The sequence below is a fragment of the Bacillus rossius genome, chromosome 2, assembly GCF_032445375.1.
Source record: "Bacillus rossius redtenbacheri isolate Brsri chromosome 2, Brsri_v3, whole genome shotgun sequence".
NCBI classification, from domain to species: domain Eukaryota; kingdom Metazoa; phylum Arthropoda; class Insecta; order Phasmatodea; family Bacillidae; genus Bacillus; species Bacillus rossius.
The window spans coordinates 2,384,085-2,406,210 of record NC_086331.1 but is presented as its reverse complement, the minus strand read 5'-3'; the positions used below and the strand labels follow the sequence as shown (position 1 = coordinate 2,406,210).

The 22,126-nt window shown below is 34.0% G+C and overlaps 2 protein-coding genes across 3 annotated transcripts in view; both read left to right on the top strand.

Moving 5' to 3' along the window:
* Positions 1 to 13,704, top strand: part of LOC134529028 (zinc transporter ZIP9) — a 40,989-nt gene extending 27,285 nt beyond the window's left edge. Inside the window, exons 6-7 of the mRNA XM_063362712.1 lie at positions 322 to 456; positions 5,061 to 13,704. Of these exons, the coding sequence (XP_063218782.1) occupies positions 322 to 456; positions 5,061 to 5,312 (387 nt within the window). The 3' untranslated portion in view covers positions 5,313 to 13,704. The remainder of the gene's footprint in view (positions 1 to 321; positions 457 to 5,060) is intronic.
* LOC134529027 (uncharacterized) overlaps positions 8,987 to 22,126 on the top strand; it is a 50,352-nt gene continuing 37,212 nt past the window's right edge. For both annotated transcript variants that reach the window (XM_063362710.1, XM_063362711.1), the window contains exons 1-3: positions 8,987 to 9,112; positions 19,179 to 19,321; positions 21,824 to 21,978. In XM_063362710.1, coding sequence (XP_063218780.1) covers positions 19,209 to 19,321; positions 21,824 to 21,978 — 268 coding nt within the window. In that variant the 5' untranslated portion in view covers positions 8,987 to 9,112; positions 19,179 to 19,208. The remainder of the gene's footprint in view (positions 9,113 to 19,178; positions 19,322 to 21,823; positions 21,979 to 22,126) is intronic.

Here is a 22,126-nt window from a genome sequence, read left to right as displayed (position 1 = left end):
AGCCAATCACTGCTATTCAACTTTGTTTACGCTTGCTTAACAATTGGGCTGCTCTGTGATGTTATTTTTCTTGTCGCTCTGTGTGAAACTTAAGACAATGAGCATTGAATGACATGAGCATTTACTTTTTTCCTGACTTTATTTCAGGGGGTAGTTTGAACCCCCCAGTTACGCCTGGGGTTTTAAAGTTTTTTTTTTTTTTTTTTTTTTTTTTTTTTAAATTTATATATATAATTGAACTTTGTAAAGTCATGGCATTGCAGGAACTGGAAAAAATTTTAATTGGATTGCTTTTTCTTGCACATTACATATCAATTTCAGGCACCTGCAGCTTTTGGGTTGGTGACTTTCTTGCTGAAAGAAGGATTACTGAAGTCAACAGTGAAGAAGCATTTGTTAATTTTCTCAGCATCTGCACCTCTTCTTGCCCTCCTTACGTTCTTCTGTCTTGGTCAAGTAAGTATTCACTTAGTTTCGTGTAAACTGTATGCATCTCACTAAACTAAACACGTACACCAATTTCAATTGCTAATTTAAGTAATATTTAATTATATTTGTTGATAGTTAAGTGTGAGATGAGAATTTTTTAGATTGCTGAAGAATTCGAATGACAAGAGACATTGTAAAATAGAAGAATTAAGAGCCTATTTTGTGAGAGAATCTTTTCAGGCATGAGCAGTGTACCATTTTCCAGTTTGAACAATAAAATACAAATACTGCAGTTAGTGCCTCGTCAGGCTGTGGGATGTAGTTAAATGGGAAACAGGAATAAACCATCAAAACTGGAGGTAACCTTCTGCCTGAAAGTGAAAACTTGTGCCCGAAGTCCCTTAGAAGGGAGGGAGCGAACAAGGGCTTAGTTAGGTTAGTGCTAAACTAGGTGGAATGCGCATGTGGTGTCAGGATATCCTGGATCCACCTGCAACAGCTAGAAAATTCAAATATATTTACATAATACTTGAAATAAGTAGTTGCCTTGGTTTTTTTGGGAGGGGGTATTGTAGGTGTGTGTCTTGACACTGAGGTGGTGAGTAACCCGACTGTTAGGTTGCAAAAGATTACTTAACCCTAAGATACTGGTTAATGGTGAATTTCAACACACTATTCCCTGTATGGCTGGCGGTGTGCAGCTCTAGGGGGCAAGGTGTGTTTCTGTAATTGCTACTTATTTGTATTTTATGTTCCTGTAGGATTTCTTCCAGCATTCCATGCATCCCGGGTGGCATTTATCTCTATTTGAATGTTAGGGTCTATTGACATTGGAGAAGCTGGAATGGCAGTTGCACAGTTTTTCTGCTATGTTGACTTGTATGGGCTGTATGGATGCTACTGGTGAGACTGATAGTCTTGTTTTCAGCCATTGTTGCAGTGATGGCTGTGGCGGTGTTGACAGAGGCAGGCTACCCGAGTATGAACAAGCGTGTGCCGGAGCAGATGCAGGGGTGACTCATTGCAAAGTGCCAGTCTGGCAGTTGTCTTATTTCTGCTGGGGTGGTGGAGGAAACGATAGTTGGAATGGAGGGTGGTACTGGCCAGTGTACAGACGCACAGGCATGGTGCATGGTTGCTATACTCTGTTGTGGGCGCTGCTGCGTCATGTGAGCAGCCGCTGCTATAGCGGGGTGGAGACCAGAGTCATTTCCTGGCACATAGCCTGTTGCAGGATGTGTGTGAGCATTTGACTTGTGCTGTGCAAGGGCTTTCTGGTTGGCAGGGCAGTCTTTGTACATTGTGTTGTAATTCTTATAACAGTTGGCACATTTTAATGGGTTTAGGCAGTTGCCAGCAGTAGCTCTATGGTTGCAGGAGGGTATCTAGGTGACAGTAGTCTTATTGTGAGGCCATTGGCGGTCTTGGTTTTAACGTTTGAGCAATGCTACCATGTGGTAAATGTCTGCTGTCAAATAGCTGGTGCACCATTAGAAAGGGTATGTTCTGGGCCAGGCCGTGCTTGTAACTGCTGGTACGTGTTTCATCAGTGAAACAAGTGAGATAGTACAGTAGAACCCGTTTATAGTGAACCCGCCTATAATGAATTCCCGTTTATTGTGAATTTCCGTCTCGGTCCCGGCAAAATGATGTGAGGTTATGTATTAATTTATTGGATATAGCGCACAACTTTTGTCAATGTTGATACGTTTTCCCGTGTACCACGAACAAATTTTGCCAAAATAATGCACATTTATCTCAAATATTTTCATTTAATTACAAGTTTTTTCACAAAACGTCTATTCTGGATCACATTGAAGTTTTTCTCCGCAATACGCTACTCGATTGTCCACTGTTCATATTATAAACAAGTCGTATTCGAGTGGCCTCGGTAGGCTACGTGTAGTCAAAGATGGTGATCAGTTTGGTGAAAATAAAAAATAGTTTTCCCTTCATAGTTAAAGAATGGGCGAACGCGTGTACATTTAATATGTTACCAAAATTAAACATAAATTACCGCCACACAAATACGTATGTACATTATAGCAGCAAATTCAATAGTTTTACGTTTCATTTTTTTTGTTCACGTTTGACATTTTGATCGAGTAAGGTTCGTAAGACTACCACTAGATAGAACTCTGTGGACTAAATTTTTCCATAGAAAGTGAGAAAATTTTGTTCCAGCTTTAGCAACTGCAATACAAAATGATACGTAGTGATCTTTGATGCGCCAAACTCGTTACTTTTCGTTTATTTACTTTTGACGGTAAAAAGAATTCGTGTTATTAAGCTGCAAATGTGCTTCAATAAGAAATATGCACATAAAAAGGAATGAAAAACGCGGTAAAAAACATAAGGCATTATCTGTGCGAGATAAACTGGACATTATTGAAAAGATAGACTCCAACCCCACTGTCCCGCACGTTTTAATAGCAAGGGAACTGGGAATTGCAGCATCTACATTAAGTACAATATTAAACAAGCTGAACAATCTTCTTTCTCAAGCTGTGAATACGTCACAGAGTATTAAACGCCTGAAAAATGGAAAATACGCCCATGTCGAAGAACCATTAATATAAAGTTTGTACATGTGTAGTGCATTAAAAATATCTGCATTTGCTAATAAAACTGTTGCTTTGAGTATTTTCATTCGTTCTTTTCTTGGCTTAGGCCAATGTGTAGTTAAGATTTTGCTTTTGAGTATGTATTGTCAATATAAAAGTTTTCCCAGATATAAAGTTTCCCCTCTATAGTGAACATATAAACTACTCCCTTCAGATTCGTTATAACAGGGTTCTACTGTATTTTGCTTTGGCAATAATGTACTTTAGTGCTTCATGATAGACTGCAAGTAACGCAGATGCCTCTGATGGTGTTCTAGCAGAGTCAGTAGGTGTAGGTTTTCTGATAGGCATTTGTGCATTGTGCCTGACTTATTGTGGCAGACCAGAACATGACTGGGGTCTGTTGAGTAGTGACTTCTCCAGAAAGAGACTGAGGGTGTGACATTCTAGCCAGACACTGCTGTGTCGCCAGAACTGTGATCAGTAGTGCCTCCAATTGTTGCAACAGCGTCTGTTTGAAGATGGTGGTTGAGACATCGCTGCTGAAGTTGTCCGTCCAACCCTCATAAGGACGGGGCGGTGTAGGGAGGCAGTCGCTCGAAACTCAACGTCATGACCTGGTCAATTTGTGGGTTTTATTATGAGTGCTTAGGTAAAAACAAAAGGCAATGGCTCTGCCCACTGACCAACAACCGTGGGATTCAGCCAGGGTCCTGGCTAGGCAGTGAGATGCTGCACTTCTGGGTGTTACCACTCAAAGTACATTTCCTACACTGAGTTTGAAGCGTAGTGGTTCTAAACTGGGGGAGGAAATTTTTACTCACTTTAATAGCTATCACTCTTAGTGCGTAGGGCCGACACCCGGACTGAACAGGATGCTATGAAGTGATGACTGAGAAAGGACACTTGAAGCATGTGGTTTCTGCTCCCCCCTTCTCACCTGGCGCGGCCAATGACAGGAGTGCAGTCCCCCGATTGAACGTGCGGCTGAGAGCTGATTTTGTTGGCTGGTGTCTTGGCTGTGAGGGTAATTGGTTGCAAATTTTTTTGTTCAAATTATTTTCAGTTGTAATTATAGGTGTATATATATTTTTAATTCAATACTTTGTTGACTGATAACATTGTTATTGGAGACAATAAATGCTGATTTTTTTATTTTCATTTTAATTGGGAGTTATTTTGAGTGGAGTAGCATTGTCCCAGAGTATTTAATAACTGTTCCATGCATGTTTCGCAAGTCTACATTTTTTAGTTTTATCTTTCTTTGTATTGTTTTTGTGTTCCTTAATGTACTTAAAAAGGGCCCTGACAGTTTCTCCAATGCATGTACATCCACATTCACAGGAGAGCTGATAAACACAGCTTTGACATTGAAACTTGTCTGTGGCTGGCTCTGTGGTTGCATAGCAAAAGCTAGAATGTAATATGGAAATTGGTAGACTTTAAAATAGCATTTGTTGACAGTATTATTACAGTTGTAGTCCTTCTGAAAACTTATTCAATACTAAATGCCAATTATTTGGCATGAGTTAATATTTCTAGCAGTCATCACTATTAATTTCAGGTATCTAGTTTCAAACAGAGTAACATGTCAGTATTTAGTTCTAAAAAAGGTTTTTATATGAAGGTATTTGAAACTGACTACATCTGTTGGTTCTGTCTCATTAGAAGTAAAAATATCATGCTCGTAATGAAATACAACATGAAAATTCATTATTTCCTAAATTCTAATACAACATTTTCTTTTACATCATACATTCATTTAAATTTTTTCTCAAAGGGTTTATTGACCTTACAGAAACTTAATTTTTTACACGAAACATTACAAAGTTGTGTCTGAAACTTTGTTGTATACCTGGAAACAGTGTACATCGTAACAAGGATAGCGCTAGTGCTGTAAATTGTAAATCAGAAAGAGAGAGTGAATGTCATCACACTTCATGCTGTAAACTAAGGATGAGATACACTGTAGTTTTGTTTATTCTGTTTGATAGTGTACCAGTTCTTTTGGTTTTCAAACATTCATAGTGTAAAATGTTTATTGAATCTGTTTGCTCTTATTTTCAGGAAAGCAAAGAAAAACTCTCGTCTGTGAATGCAACTGGCATTGCAATGTTATTCAGTGCAGGGACTTTCTTATATGTGGCAACAGTTCATGTGTTATCGGAGATAACATCGAGCCATTCTCACTCGGCAAGCCGGCCTGGGACGAATGCAGAAAGTGTTGACAGGAAGAGATCACTAACTCCGTGTGAACTTCTGTGCCTCGTGTGTGGTACACTTCTTCCACTTCTTCTTGCAGTGGGGCACCACCACTGACAAGAGTTGCAAAAGACATGAGTGAATACTTGAAAGCATGAGTGTGTTGAATGTCTGTAGATCAAGTTGCAGCTCAGACATGATCTTAGTTACTATCACTGTCATTTAACAAGTCAAAATAACATGTTTGACAGAACAGCAATACCACTTTTCAGCATACATTGTACATTTTGAATTTTTGACTATTCCAAAAGTCTTAGCCACATGTCATTGTTGTTGACTTCATGTCAGTATTGTAATAGTGATTAAATAATATATATATTTAATTTTATATTGGATGTTGAAGTGTAAGTCTATATTAGATATATAGCTTTTAGTGAGCTAAATTTTTTTTTTCATGCCAACATGAATTGTGGGTCACACAAATATGATATTAAATTAAGTCCCACATTTTTTTTTTTTTTTTGTAAAATGTGTGCTGAAAAAGCATGTCTCGTGGATTTTCAAAACTTGACAATGCCACATGGCAATGCTGTATACCACATGTTTTGTCAACCTCCAAGATTAACCTGCTGCTTGGTTTCAGAGTGAGGATGCAAGAATTGAGGGAATGAGATATAGTGCTGTCACAATTATTTTTTGTGTGTGTAAGGGTTGTATTGCAATAATTTTATTTAAAGTGTAAAATTTTGCTGCGTATATTTCTTCAGCAACTATCCTGTTAATTTAATTTATAATATTTTTTACATAACATTGATTTCAGTCATTCATGGCCAAGATGTTAATGGCTTATTGCAGTAAACACAAAACAGTTACAGTCTGTTACCCTTTTACATTTATAACTTTTTTATTTCACGCATCACAGTAAACATGCTATCATTCACAGCTTACCTGTAAATAAAATATTTACAGCCTGTGGTGTTAAAATTAATTGCTATTTTATAGTGTTTCCCCAAATTATTAGTAACAGGAACAGAATCAGTACTTCGAGGTGGGGGCATGATCCATGCAAACTAAGTCAGTCCAGACTTCAGTCAGGTAAAGAATGGGGCCATAGTGGTTGAATGGTCAACTCTCTCCTCCGCCAGGCTGATGTGGGTCGAACCTGAATTTTTTGCAGTTGGGAAACATGACCAAGTTATGCACGTGCTGGTGGGTTTTCTCTGGGTACTGAAGTTATGGTTTCCAATTCATTCTGCCATAACTTAGAGCCAAGATTTTATGGTTTTACATTTTGAAAAGAATGAAATTTTGTTATTGCTTTACTTTTTACTAATGTTGTGCATTTTACTTATATCAAGTAGAATAAATGTTTTAAAAAATTGGTATCAAAACAAGACCTCAAGGTTTTTGGAACTACCAAAATTGTATAACTTTTTAATCTGTAATCTGGTGGAGAAAAAAATTGTATGTTTTAATTTCATTGTGGTGCAGGCAGAGATTCAAATTTGAATCTTACTTTTTTCTCAAAAATTAGTTTAATACTATTAATATGAATAAATCAATAAATGCATTTTGTGTTTTGCAATGCATTTCAATGTTATTTTGGCCGTGTAGCTTTTCACCATATAATCGTGCTCCATTGTCGTCTCATTATCACAGATGCAGCTTTAAGCCCACCCCTAAGATCTCTGGGGCAATGACCTTTAAAATCAGGTTGGCAGAAAGTCCGAACAGGGGGTGTGAGCTAGTTTTCATTCAATGACATGAATATTCATGAAATATGCGCCAATTTTATGCGTGTTCTGTGTGTTGTACTACAAGGACCGAAGACTGAACAACATTTATGTTCTTTTCTCCACTCTTTCATTGTTAAATCATCTAAACAATGTTAGGGAGCCCTTAGAAAAAAATAATTGCAGGGTTGCTACTCCACATAACAAAAAGAATCCTTTGTTTCCTCATTAAGATTTTACACACACACTGACTATTTATTGTAAAACTACGTGGGAAGATCACATTTAGACATGTGGTTTACGAATAACACTCATAATTTATTTACTCTTGATCCATTTATTGTAAATTAACAGCCTGATTAAATCACATTCATTTTTGTGGAGTTTGTGATCTTGTACCACAATTATGAATAAAGAATACGAAGATTGAATAGCATTGAGTGTCGACTCTGTACTAGTAGGTACTTTATTTTCTATGGTCCGAACTATTTAAATTTAAGATATCTCCAAGCCAAACTGCTGCAGGATTAAATGAAAAATTTAAATGATTTAAAAATTGTTCATACTTATAAGTACGTGTGTAAATGGGAAACTATGAAAAGCTCTTAATTCAAGCATTGGGAATAACTGTACCACAGTAATTAGCACATACATTAATTTGTAAGGTCCATTATACTAACATAGCCTTATCTCAAATGGTAATTAATTGGCTTGATTGTAACCATCACCATGAATAGATTACATAATGTTCTGTGTTGTTATAGGTTTTTAGTTATTACTTTTTAGAAATTCAGCTTTTGTGGTTTTACTAAACTTTCGTTGCATTTAAAAAGTTTTTTATAAGATATTCATATTTGTATTTTTGATATCCTAAGAGGAGAGTCTTACCCAGAGGCATGAGTCATATAATGATTCTTGTAGGACTGAAAGAATTTTTGTGTATAGACGTGCAAGGTGTGCTTTCAAGTTTACATGGAACTACGTTATTATTTTGCTGGGAAATTGTATTGGGTTCACGTTGTATTTATGTATTATCTTATCACTTCATGTAAAGGTTTTATTTAGTTAGTTGTATGTTATTTTAAATGTTTGTTCCAATTATTGCATATTTCAAATACAACAATTAGTTTCATGTCAGTATGGTTATGAATGACTAATGAAATTTTTATTTATAAGGGGTTTTTTTTCCTTCAGAGAATTTTTTTATCTTCATAAGTTCCTATTAATGTAATTTTTTTTTGTGAAACAAGTGCTGTGTATGTCTGTGTATGTAGAAGTTTTGAAGTTAATACCAATGAATTAAAGTATTCTTTTTATATAAAAAATTAATTAGGCTAAGTTATCTTTATAAAAAATATTCTAGTGTGAGTTGTATCTCAAGAGAAAGCACAAAAGAATGAAAAATGGTTTGAGTATATGTATTGATAGTACACATAATAAAACATGTTATATAAGATAATTGGTTGAAAAGTTCCAAAATATAGCAATTCACCTGCTGAGAAACCAAAATTTCTAAGTTATCGTACATTTTGAATTGTGGATGTATGTTTCATCTTTTTTTTTTCTGTTCGAAATCACTCTTTTAGGGCAAAAATGTTAATATCTGTACACCCTAACAGTTATTCAGATATGTAGAACTCCATAACTTTTCAGTAATATGGGTAACCTTGACTTTAAACTAAAATTTCATCTGGTTGAAGGCCTGAAGCACAATTAATGATAAGTCTTTGGGCTTGTGGTTGGTATACACAAGTGTAAAACATGAATTACTACATATTGTTCTTAGTAAGCACCTACAACTATTTGTGTGCCATCCTTTATGTTCATTTTAAAATTGCCCTTTCAATAGTAGTAAGTAGCAGAACTCCATATTTTTCTATGATAAACTTCAATTATATATATATATATATATATATATAACAATAAAAGTGGCATTAAAATATAATATATATATATATATATATATTTTATTTTAATGCCACTTTTATTGTTGATCCAGTTGATAGGCTTGTGGCAGTTTGTATATACACTTCAAAATAACACGTTGTTACAGTCGGCAGCTCGTGGGCAGCTCGGAAAGAGGTGGTGTGTCTTGAGAGCCAGCTAGCCGGGCCGCGTGGCTTCCCAGTCCCCAGCCTTCGTCGTCGTTTGTTTGCAGCACCGTGAGACCTGCCTCTCTCCACTGTAAGCCACAATGCTTCCTTGCAGTGTTACTTTTTAGGACTTCCCTGAGAAGTTGTTGTATTAACCCCATACAGCAAACACACAAAGAGCTCCAGAACATAGTGGTGATAGTCAAGAATTTTGTTGGTTTCAGTATGCAATATCAAATAATTATTTAAATGTTTTAGAGCTTACTCAAAGCTGCTGAACTTTGAACTTGACCACTGTGTTCCAGAGTTCCTCATATAAGCATATCCAGATGGCTTGTGTTACACACCTTACTTTAGTCCTCTTTGTTCTGTACGTTCACAATGCAAGCACACAATAACACTGTTCCACTAAATTACTATGCTGGGCTTGCCATAGGCAGGGTGACGTGCTAAAGTGGGGAGAAGAAAATTTACTGTTGCAAGGCCTCTTTGGTTCTAGTTCAAAACCACCTGCCTTGCTCCAGTCCGCGAAAACATTAAGGGGTTGTCTTAAGGCTCACTCGTAAGGCAAGTTAATGATTTCATTTTTGTGCTATCACAATTGAAAATACCTCCCTTTCATTTGTTCTGCCACAAAAAATTTTGCAAAATATATTTACTGAGTGTAATATAATGGGTGTAAAAATTTGTGCAACTGTTCGTAATACCATCACTTGTGCTAATTTTTACGTCTTCATTTACACCAAGTGAATATCCATTGGAAATATTTAAGTTGAAACTCTCTACTACAAGAGCTGACAATGGCTGGAGAGATACCTTGTAACTGAGTAAGACTTCCAAATCTTCCAAAAATGTAGTGGTGCACCGATGCGGATACCGATGAATCGTAATCGGCGATTATTGGTACTTACCGATTAATCGTAATCGGCGATTATCTTTACGATTACTTTGCCGATTATCTATGTCCCGGCGTAATTAAGTAGGTTTTTACCGTGTAATATTTTGTTACACATTTTAGGATAAAATACGGTAATATTTCTTTATATTACAAAATTCATCTAACTCCGTCATATGATTACAGATATTTCATTAAGTTTAGTAAATCTCATTGCCTCGAACAATAAAAAATACATTTTTCCTACATGTTTATGTACGTTTCGTCTTTTGTTCTGATTTTTGTTTAGTGGCCTTGTATATTACCTATAGCCAGAGACGTAAGATATATGGCACGCAATCCAAATACCACAAGCAGTTGCAGTGGATTCTATGACAATCGATCTTTTCGAGTCGTAGTAGCTGTTCGAAATCGTGGTCCCGATACCGTCTAGAGTTTATCACTGCGTTTACAAACTCGTTATGGGCATCTTTGGTAACATTATCCGTTGTTGTGTTATTTATATGTGACGTGAAAAGTGAAAACGTATTTATAATTTGATATATTCAGTCAACATAAATAAAATCACATGTGCTAGAATTGGTTTTGTGTCTTTTTTTTTTTTATAATTATAGTGAGATGGCGAGTACGGAAAAAAAAATTGCGTGGAAACATTTTTCTATAAACTCAAGTGAACAAAATAAAGCAACATGTTTACATTGTTAAACGGTAGGGGTGTGCGAAGCTTCGAGTATTCGAAGTCGAATCGAAGATATTTTTTTCCTTCGACTTTGGCTTCGACAAAAATAAACTTCGAGTGGAAAAGTCGAAGATTTTTACCAGAAACGTTTGGCCCACTATTTGGATCAATATATATATACTGCCAAAATATATTTGCGGCGGGTAATTTTCCGTTTATGTATACAGCAAATTCTCTCTAGTACGTCTCTCTTGTTAACGTACAACCCAGTATAACGTAGAAAGCCGCCGGTCCCTTGAAATGCCATGCAAATTAATAGGCATAATAAATATATAACAAACGTTTTTCAAAGTCCTGGACGGTAATTTCTCGTTAATACGTATCGTTGTGCCGATATTAATACACAAAATATCAAACATTTTCTCATTTCATTCACAATTCTATAGCTTTGTTTAACGACAGGTCTTGTGGAAATTGTTTACATACGTTTCTTTATTTCGTTAAGTAAAATGGCAGTTGCAGTGCTGGTAACCATGCGGATAGAAATTTCATTCGTATAAAAAAAGTCCTCTTTTTTTGTGTGATCGGTGTAGCAACATAACATTTATGCGGAATAATCAAGAGTTATAAATAAAAAACGCTTAACTTTTTCTATTAATAAAAAACGATTCGATTATAATATTTATCCTACAAAATGCGTATTTTCGCGTTTGAATTTGTAGCAATGGATATTGGCCGATGGCGGCCATATCTGGCTAGGTACATAAAACGTGGATTATACGATGGCCAACGACTACTGATCCGTTTTTTGCTACCGTTTGTTTTGTTACGATGACCTAACCTATAATTAGTTTGTAAACATCATTTCTGATTGACATTTTTCGCAATCGTACACAAATGTAATACGTATACAACATTTATTTAACAGATCTAGTGGCACACAGTTTCCGACGCTAGTGAACATTTTGTGACGTTTCGTGAAGCTTGTTTAATGGTGACGTGACGGCGTGGATAACTAGTTTATATTTTTTATATTTAGTGTATTACGGCACCATATGTAGGTAGGCCTAACCGTATAAGTTATGAGTACCCAAAAGCGTGTGGGTATCAGCCATGCAAAAAAAACTAGATTCTTACAGCTGTTGAAAACTGCAAGAAAAAGTGTGATGTTGCAAAACGCTTTAATATTGCACCTACAACTCTGTCAACAATAATAAAAGACAGAGCAAAAATTGAAGAAAATGCTGCAAAGCTGCACCAGAAGAGGTAAAGATATAGCAAATGTATCGATAGTGACCTTGACAAAAATCTTTTTATTGGATTGTGCAAGCACGCTCTAATAACATACCAATCTCGGGCACAGCACTACAAGAAAAAGCACGAATGGAGGCACTAAGGCTTGGACTTGACCATTTTCAAGCCTCAAATGGCTGGCTCACACGCTTCAAAGCCAAGCGGAATTTAACTTTTCTAATGAAAACCAGATGAATGAATTTTACAAATTTTAAATAAATGAAAAGTATTCATTTTTCCTGTGGATTAAGACATTTAACAGTACGTATGTAGTATACATACATTTTTTGAAGATATTTGGTACAATGGAATTTTCTTTAGTCTATATATATAATCATGATGAAACATATGTAACAATTATGTTTGTATTAATAATTATGTTATTTCAAATCCTTCGACTTTGATTTTCCTTCGACATTCCTTCGCACAATATAAGCTTCGATTCGACTTCGCTTCGCATTTAAAAAGAGACCTTCGCACATGCCTATTAAACGGTAATTTCTCGATGCAACCTTATGTGATAGTCAATGATAATGCTAGTTTTCCGCAACAAAAACTTACCCATTGTAAACTACAATTATTAGACTGTAGTTCAAGTTGTTTACAATAACAAATATAAATAGAAGTTAATTTAATTAACACTTTGCAATGACTTAATAGTGTATTTTGTATATTTTTATACTGTTATTATAACTGTATTCTCAATTTTACCTAATCTTGTTATTAAATTCACATGGGAATAAAATTTTTGTGTGCATTATTACACTTAAAAAAATTTCTTCATTATAATCGGTAACTGAATCGGTATCTGCCGATTATTGCTCTCATAATCGGTAATTGAATCGGTAATCGGTAAAGTCATATCGGTGCACCACTACAAAAATGTATTAATTTCACACCATATTTAAAAAACTGTTCATTAAATATAATGAAATTTGCTGGTGAATTTTTATTTGTTTTATGAATCTTATTAATAGAAAGTTCAGGGCTTAAAATTAAGAGAAACCTGACACATAAAATAAGGGTTGGTGGTTAAATGTTGTGGTAAGAACATTGCTTGACATGGTGTTCAGTAGCGATGGGGTGTGCAGATAACAATTTGATTTTGAAGGTTTCGTGGCCTTAAAAGATCTCTTGTATTAGCTGTCTCAATTACAAGTTCATATGTTTTGAAGTATGGTTGAGTGTCGATGTATGAGGAATGTTTCACTGCCAGTGTTCTCTCTAGTAATTTTATTTTGGGCATACTTTTTTTATTAATTACATTATTGCTAATTGTTGTAGTGATTGATTTTAAAAATGAATAAATGGTAGTATTATACCCTAAACATTGCTTGTCTGCTTCAATGAAAAAACATGTTTTTGATATTTTTAAAAGTACTATTAAGTGAGTTTTTGGGTCATATTTAAACATTTTAGTTATTGAAGTTAATGCAACTGATTTTATGTAAGGTACCTGTACATTTGTAGGATGTGTTCGAAAGCAATTCTGTACATTATTCAAACTCATTTTATTCTGTGGCATTGTGCTTTAACTCCTTAACTGAAATATTTATTTTGCATTTGAAGCAATGTCATGAAAGATAATTTTATGCTGACAAATGTTTACAAAATACATTATTGTTGCTTATACAACAGAACTTACATACACCCCTCGGTACATTTAAATCTGTCCAGTAAACTGGTGAAACATATGTACTCAAGTGAATGTATACTTGAATCGTTACACCCTTGATTGTATTGTATTTTTTTGGGATGAAATACTGTATGTGGTTCATAGCACTGAATTGTTCACAATAAAAAATGTCATGTTTTACTTTATTGTGTATGTATTGTGTCTATATAAAGGAAATTTAATTTTATTTCTTTTCATCCCTTTGTTACAAATTGTTGTGTACATGATTATGCTTATGCCATATTGCTGGTAAATATTACATTTTTATTGGTAACAAGGCAGTAGTAGAAAACCTCTTAAGAAAATTGCATTTTCAAAAATTTCCTTTATAATAAATTTAAATAAATGAAGCAATTGACCTGTAAATGCATAAAATTGTACTCTTTAATAGGTTTTCCCTGTTAATAAGTCTAACTTTTAAAGTACCATTAAAAATTTCTTAACAGAGTTTTACTGTAAATTGAAATTTCATGTCCAAGCATTGGTATATGTATGTGGCTAACGGATCCTTAAGCTCTGTCTCTACCAATTAAATTTCGACCCAGTAGTCAAACTAGATTTTTAGATTAATTAATTTGGTATTTAAATTTTTTTTAATTTGTTGTAAGCTGCATGCATAAAGCTTCCTTTGTTCATCAGTGCAGTCTTGAGTGTTTTCTTTCAGTTCAAGAAAAAATTACAACATTTTGAATCACTATGCATGATCAAAGTTTTTTGTAAGAAATTTAGGTAAACAAAATATTGAATATAAGGATCCCATATAATTTTGCATCTTGCATCGGTCTTTCCATATGGATATTTTTTGCTAATGGAAATTGGTGTGAAGAAACTAGACTAATAAATTTTATGCGGTCAGTTACCATTTTAAACATTATAATGGTTGACAAAAAAAACTGTACTTAAATACTTAATATTATAGTTTCTGTATTTTGTTTTATTCACGCTTGATCAATACAATTAACAAGTACTCTAAAATTGAAAATAAAGTTTGAAAAGTGAAAAGTAGGGGTTTAATTTTTATGCAAACAAAGCATTTCTTGTTAAGTTAAGTTATAAAAGCATGCCAAACAATTTAAATTAATGAGTCATGGAAAAAAATTAAAAATTTTTTTTCACTGTAAATAAAAATAATTTAAACAATAACCTGAAGGTGAGTCGGAGCTAACATATTACTATCGCTGTAGTACATATTTTCCACAAAAGAGTGGGGGCTATCAAGTGTAGTTAACTCAGCACTAGACACAGCACACACATTGCATACAATCGGCGAGCTATGGATATTCGACTACGTGTGCATGCTCTGTACAGGAATCGACTTAACCAAACATAATTGAGGCCAACTAGAGCTGGCTATATTTTTATAAGCTGTACATAGCAGGACGTAGACAGACAGACAAAGTTATAGTGTTTGAAATTGTCTTTAAAAGAAAATTTACGCATCAGACAACTTTGTATTTCTGTTAATTAAATAAGTAAGCTGTCATAATCTAAAGAATATTAGATTTCAAATTTAAAACACGTAATTTTATACTGGAAAACTACTTGCACAAAACGCTTGGAATCTATCAGCGGGACCAAGAACATCATGCAATGATTATGCGAAAATTATTTTTCTCTAAATTTTGATGCCCTAAAATAACGGTGTTAAGAGTGTGTGTGTGCGATAATTATGCGATAAAACTTGGTAGTCTCCTGACTTTTTTTGATTTAACTGTGGAAGATTTTGCTATGTTCAGTTAAAGATATTAAGCAATATTTATCTTGATTTTTTTTTTATTGTTGATGGTTAATTGTATGTTGTAATTTTATTACAATGGTAACAACTTACTAAAAATAATGTTGAGTACTGAGAACAAGTAACAAAAGAACAACTAATATGTGAAGTGAAGCTTTTATTTTATTTTTACAGTGGCAGATTTTTAAATGTATGGCCCAATGCTCATTACAAAATTTCATTATAGTTTGTGTAATTTGTTTAATTGTGCTCTTGCAATAAATGTGTTTATGTAAGAGGTTCTTTCAAAATCATGTTTTACATTTCAGTTCATATTTGGAAATAAATTTGTTTAGTGCTTCTTGTGCGAAAGACGATTGCCAGAACGAGTTGTTTATAATAAATCAGATGTTTTCCTAGTTTGTGCAGTTTTTGGTAAACTTTAGTTAAAACAATAAAATATTGTTATGTTACTATTTTTGTATGAAAATAATTTTTTAAGAAACTAAAATTGCGAGGTGAACAATGTGAAAACGGGTGTTTGGAGCACTGAGATCAGGTGCTATCATGGGCTTATGAACACAGCTTTTGAATAAATTTGTATTTGTGGTAGGTTTGAACATGTTTCTTTAATTAATAAGGTTTTTATCAGGGTTCCGAAGTACAGTAGAACCTCATTTTTACGTACCCGCAATATATGAATTCCCGCGATTAACGTATTTTTTTACATGCACTGTCAATTTCCCTATACTAATAATGCATTCTTTTCCCGCCTTGTGCAAAAGCATTTCCCACTGTTTACGTAAAATTAGTGCTGTATTTCGTGGCAAACCATCGGAAAATTTAGAGAAAACAAATAAATTCTCAAAATGAATAGCGTGAAGTTTAATTATTAAGCGTTACTGCATGAGTGTATGGTCACCACAGCTTCGTTCGCCATTGTAAACAACTTACTTTTTTTTGTGCCACGTGCTATTGTACACCATACGGCCATGAACCAAACGTATGGTGACATAAAAATGAAAATCAATAAGTACTTTTCTTAGCGTTCCCCTTTAATCTTAAATGTATTATGCATGAAAATAAAGGTGAAAACTCACATTTTAAATACACAAAAGACCGTATTACTGTTCCATTATTAAAATACGTGTTAAGCAACGTACGAGTTTCATATAAATATGGCGTCTTCGTGCATATTTGGCGATGTTCATTTTAACACATTAGAAACATTCTGAAAAGTCAAATGGCTGCAATGAATATCCAAACAATGCAATGGCAATTTAACTTCTATTCCTCAACGTAAACAATTAGTATATTGATGGTGGTAGCTATCTTTTTATAGTATTATTTCTCAAAAAATCTGAAATTAATAAAACTTTAACATGTAATTAAATACAAAGTTCAAAAATCAATTGTGTTACAAAATTTCAGCACCAAGTGGCTATATCAAGATGCTTCAACATTCTTATCTCTTACACAAGAACAGCAAATTTCATGTTTAACTTTCGGCAATAATGAAGAACGGCGATATTGATATATTTGTAATTTTAATTATGTGAGATAGTGAAGTTCTAGTTAATATATAAAAACGTAACCGTCTGACATATTATTTAGTGTTTTATATATTTTCTTATTGTTTCCCATATAGTGAGATGATAAAAATAAAATTTGAACATTTCCCTCATTTTGCGTTTTCCCGGTTTTTACATATTTTTTTCCTGGTCCCTTGAAATATGTAAAAATGAGGTTCTACTGTAAATAGTTTGGTATCTTTATTACAAGTGGGAGTTATGTTTTTAAGTTGTTGACTTTTTTTTCCCCCACTGCTTTACTGTTAATTCAGTATGTTTAATAAATAAAGGAATTAAAATTTTTGTTTCTTAGTCAATGACATTTCACTTGTCAGTTTTCATTAAAGTATGTATTTGGTTTTTTTTGATGCATTTTTAATAGTTACTATAACTTTTCAACTATATATTGATGCAATATTTTATTGTGGGCACTCTTTAACGAAAATAAATAATACAAGCTGTCACTGTAAAAAACAGAACCATCACAGATTGAGTCCTTTCCACATCAACAGCATTTTTAATGCCTACAGAGAGTAAGTTATTTTTATTTAAACTTTTTTTAATATAGCTCTTATGGTCAAGGTTGGTTAGAATTACTGGTTGGTTAGGACTATAAGGCAATCAAAATAAGAGTGATTGATGTGAAGGTAAACCTAAAATACTCAAAACAGTGTTTCTTCAAGAATGTTATCACACAGGTACAATGCAGTATTAATCAAGAATGTCTTTCGTGTTTTGCATCTCACCCTTGTGTAAAAAAAAAACCTACAAAAGTTCTCTTAATTGATCTGTGTTCTGCTTTGTGTGTTGGTAAATTGCCAGCAACATAAAAAAAAATTTTCATTGGCCACCTTCCAACTGCACCAGTACTTTACAGGCACTAAATCGAGATGTCGTTGCCCAATCCCACAGCTAGGCTAAAGTGCTACTATTAAACCAACTGGAGTATTTCTTTCTGCTAGGCTTCTGCGAATTCAGTTTTTTATTCAAATCACTTAAACATTACAATGAATTTTTTTTTCTCACTTCACAGAAGTCCTAGAAAAATGATGCAATCTACAGTAAAACGAAAACTAGAAAAATATGTATGGATCCTGAATATTTGTTGATCCAACTGATATTGCATATTATTTGTTAAATATAAACAGGATGTATGTGCTATGTTGCATGTGTTGCAGAAGACAAATTTAAATTTCTCAAATCTTCTTAACTTCATACGTGTTACATTTTTACATATAAATTCTTTATGAGTGAGTTTTGCTTGGTGTATCTATTGGTAATGAATGATTAAAGAAGTTATTAATTATTATTAAATATTTTTTGAATACTGGCAGACACTTACATTCTGCTCCAAATATGATTTTGTTGTACTGCAGGTAGGCTATAATATTACTGTTAATGTCTATTTAGTTCATTATTAAAACTTATTAGTAAATTACATATTTTGTCAGATAGTATTTATGCTTATGTCATATATTTTGCCAACAATCAATGAAGTACTGACCGTAAAATATCAACTCGTGCAATTTTTTTGATTTCAGTGTATTATACAAGTAATTATAACAAGCAACTAATGTTTTTTGGTCCGTTGAAGTTGTAGGGAAGCTTTAACTTCATAAAAAGAAACGTACAGGACTATGTGCTGAAATCATGCTATACGAAATTCTAATTATTTTTCTTGCATTTTAATTATTTTTCTTCCAATTTAATTATTTTTTGGTTATAGTCTGAAATTCTGTTTTCGGAACAGATAACTTTTCTGGTACTTTAATTTACTCTACCCCTATCATAACTGAGAGTTCCTTTTTTACGAGAGCTGCATGAGAGAGAATTTTTGTTCTGAAAAATTTTGAGCTGGAAAAAGAAGTTCCCTTGGAAAATCAGATCAGGAACAGTTGGAGATTTACTTACATAATAAAAAGTACTTAATTTTACAAACAAGTATTATGTAAATTTTGCTGTATGTGCAATACTGGTTTAAAACAAGTAATTTCATTCATTTTTTCTATCTGCAAATTATTTATAGAAACACCCTTATTCTCATAATATTGACCAAATCGTCTCATACTTACTAATGCTCTTAATCATTAAGACTCACTTTGATTATTTGTAGCAGTTACATAAACTGTTAAAATCACTTTTGCAGCTAATTTCCACTTAAATGTGGCACTTTATTTGCATTAATTTGTATAGTTTTGAAGTTAAAATAAATTATATTATCATAGGTTAGTTATCGCAAGTTAACTACTACTGTGTTAACATGCCGGTATATTTATAGGGACTATTGGTTTTTGCATTGTTACATCTGTTGTGTTCACTTTTGTCCATAGCCCAACTGTTCCAGTGTTTTTAGTCGTCCCATGATCGTCGACTTCTTCCCCGTCACGATAGGTGGACCAGCCAGCATTGATGTCACGACAGACAGAGGACCAACAGACGTTTACTGCTGCCTGAGCCTGACAGTGCATCCACGGTAACGCTACTACCCAGTACGTTTTCTTTTAGGTTAGTGATAATGCTGTTTTCTGAAGTGTACACAGCTTACTTTTGTTTGTGTAAATTTATTTGCATGCAAAACTGATTAGGTAAAATTTAAAATCCATTTCCTAGATCTCATTTTATCAAAATTAGTTCGCAAACATTAATTTGACATATAGTGTTAGAAATTGCATTATAACTTGTAAAAAAATTTCAATGATTAAAAAAATAAAGCAGGGTTATTTTTGGTTTATTTTATGTAAACAACTTATTAAAATTGTTTACTATTGAAGTATTAAATGAATATTCAAATGTATTTGCACCTAGAACTCTCATGAGTCCCCCCCGAACAGCTTAGTGTGAGGAAAAGATAATTTCCTGAGCTGTCACTGCGCGTGTGCATGCGTCCATCCGATAATTTTTCACTGTGTATTATCCACCAGAAAAACATTGTTAGGCTTTAGGAGTCTGTGCTGTGAGTATGTGACCAGATTTTTCCACGAGATCTCTTCAAGTCTTTTCTCTTCGCCGTGGCATTCTGATCGAAACTAATCATGGAGCTGGCATGTCGTCTCTGAAACTGTCAACACTAACACATACACATTGTTTTGATTTTTATAGACCTGTATTTATCCGTATCAGTATGCTGTCATTCTAATGTATTTTTAACGACTTCTCTGTCCCGTAAAATACTTTAGCCGATAATGTTGGTGTTAGTAATGGTTCCCAATAACAGTCTTAAATCTAGCTTTACTTTACTAATCTTTTTACAAAATATCCATGGCTAGGTGTAGCAAAAAAAAATTCCGCATAAATAACTAAAACATTATGAAAATCTATAGAAATTTTGTACCCGCCCGATATAAGATATTTCCAGAGATCCAGAAAATTTTTCAGACTTTCTAGATCTCGAATAGTCGTATTCGTACTGACTGAATATTTGTTTTTTCAAAGTGTTAGTATTCAAAATCAAATTGAATACGAATAATAAACTGTTTGTGTTTATTTTTAAAAATTTGAATATACGCACAGGTCTACAGTTAATGAAACAGTATTAGATACCTATTTTTAAGTATGTATACTATAAATTACACTGCATGTCTTGCACAATGGGTTTTTCTGACTGACTCCATTTGTGTGGACTGGAGTTGGAATGTTTTGTTCGAAGTAAAATTCTTAGCAGTTATATTATTCAGGTTTACACTACAGACTGAAAAAACACATATTATCATGGTAGACTTAGATATTCAAAGCAAGTGTAATTTTACACCTTTGATAATACAATCACTAAACCACACTGACTGGAAAATTTAGGACCTGTGTAGGATAGAAAAAGAATTGTTAGTTTTATTTTTACCAAATTGAAAAGAAAACTTACACATAAAAAATCATATTCAAAACTAAATTTGTCTACCATATTTTACCCTACATTATAAAATTGTAAATTCCTAAATGGGGCTTATTACTAAATTACCTATACCAGTATTAAAAGATTTGATTAAATTTTATTGTGTATTCACAGTTTTTATGAATGTGAATAAAATTTGTATTTCCACACAGAAACATAAAAAAAAAATACCCTTGTAACTGAACAAGCTATTTATTTACACACTATGCTAGATGCCGTGTAACTTTTTTGCTTTCTGTGTTTTTATGATGAGTACCATCCAGGTTCTTGAAATACCCAGAGTGACAAACAATAGATTAATATCATGCATGTTAAAATAAGGTGGACACCTTTATTTTAAATTATAAATTTATAAGTGTATGTCTTCTTTTCAATTTATAAAAATAAATTATATAAAATTATATAAATTATATAAAAGCTTATTGCTTAAGCAAACAACTAATGTAAACTGGTTTCTAGCTTGCTAATATAGTATTCCTGCAGTTCTTTTTCCACTGACGATGCTGAGGTTACTGGCCAGTAGCAAACCATTTGGGGACGCCAATTTTGAGTGACACGGCCAGGCTCTTTTCTCATGCCGTTATGACTGTGTCCAATACAGTCATGTCTGCTTCTACTGAGACTGCCTGACAACCTGCACTTCCATATCTTCAACAGGGAATGTAGTCTCTAAACCAGACACTAAAGCATCATTGGTCAGTTGCTATCAGTAGAAAAGAAAATGCAGCAATTGTATGGATGTAGCCAGGATTTGTGAAGGGGAGCTTAGGAATAATTGTGGTTAGTCTATTTTCTATGTCATTTGTTAAGGGAGGGGTGGGGTTTGATATACAATACCCTCGAGACATGCAGCCTGGCGGTCCCCCTAAATAAGTTTTTAGAAGGATGATGCTTGAAAACAAATTTTTATGTTAAGCTCTCTGAAGCCTCTTTAGCTATGTGATAACTTGAAATCCTTAAATGAAAATTGCCACACTTTTAATGCTATTACGTGTTCTCAGACATGACTACTCTCAAAGTTTGCAAATGAATGTTTGTAAATGGAGCCGTACTTGATGCATCCCCCCTGGGCCCATGTGCCATCCACAGGTGCAGCGAGCGTACCTGCCGTTGGTCTAGCTGCTCGCTCAGCTGTTGGCTGCATCATCTGCAGCTGGTTCCTGCGCCTCCTGGTCTCGCCTGTTCCGCATCTGCATCTCCTGCACGCTCAGCTGCGACAGGCCGCCACATGCACTCACTCGGGGGTGAGCGTGTGTACTGGGCCACCTGGCTCGGCACATGAGCTCAGGCACTGATGAACCCATTATTATAGAGTAGCATATTTCTAACTATAACTTGTGTGAATAACACCTGTTTAGCTCATGTTTTGACTAAATAAAACAGCGCGTGTAA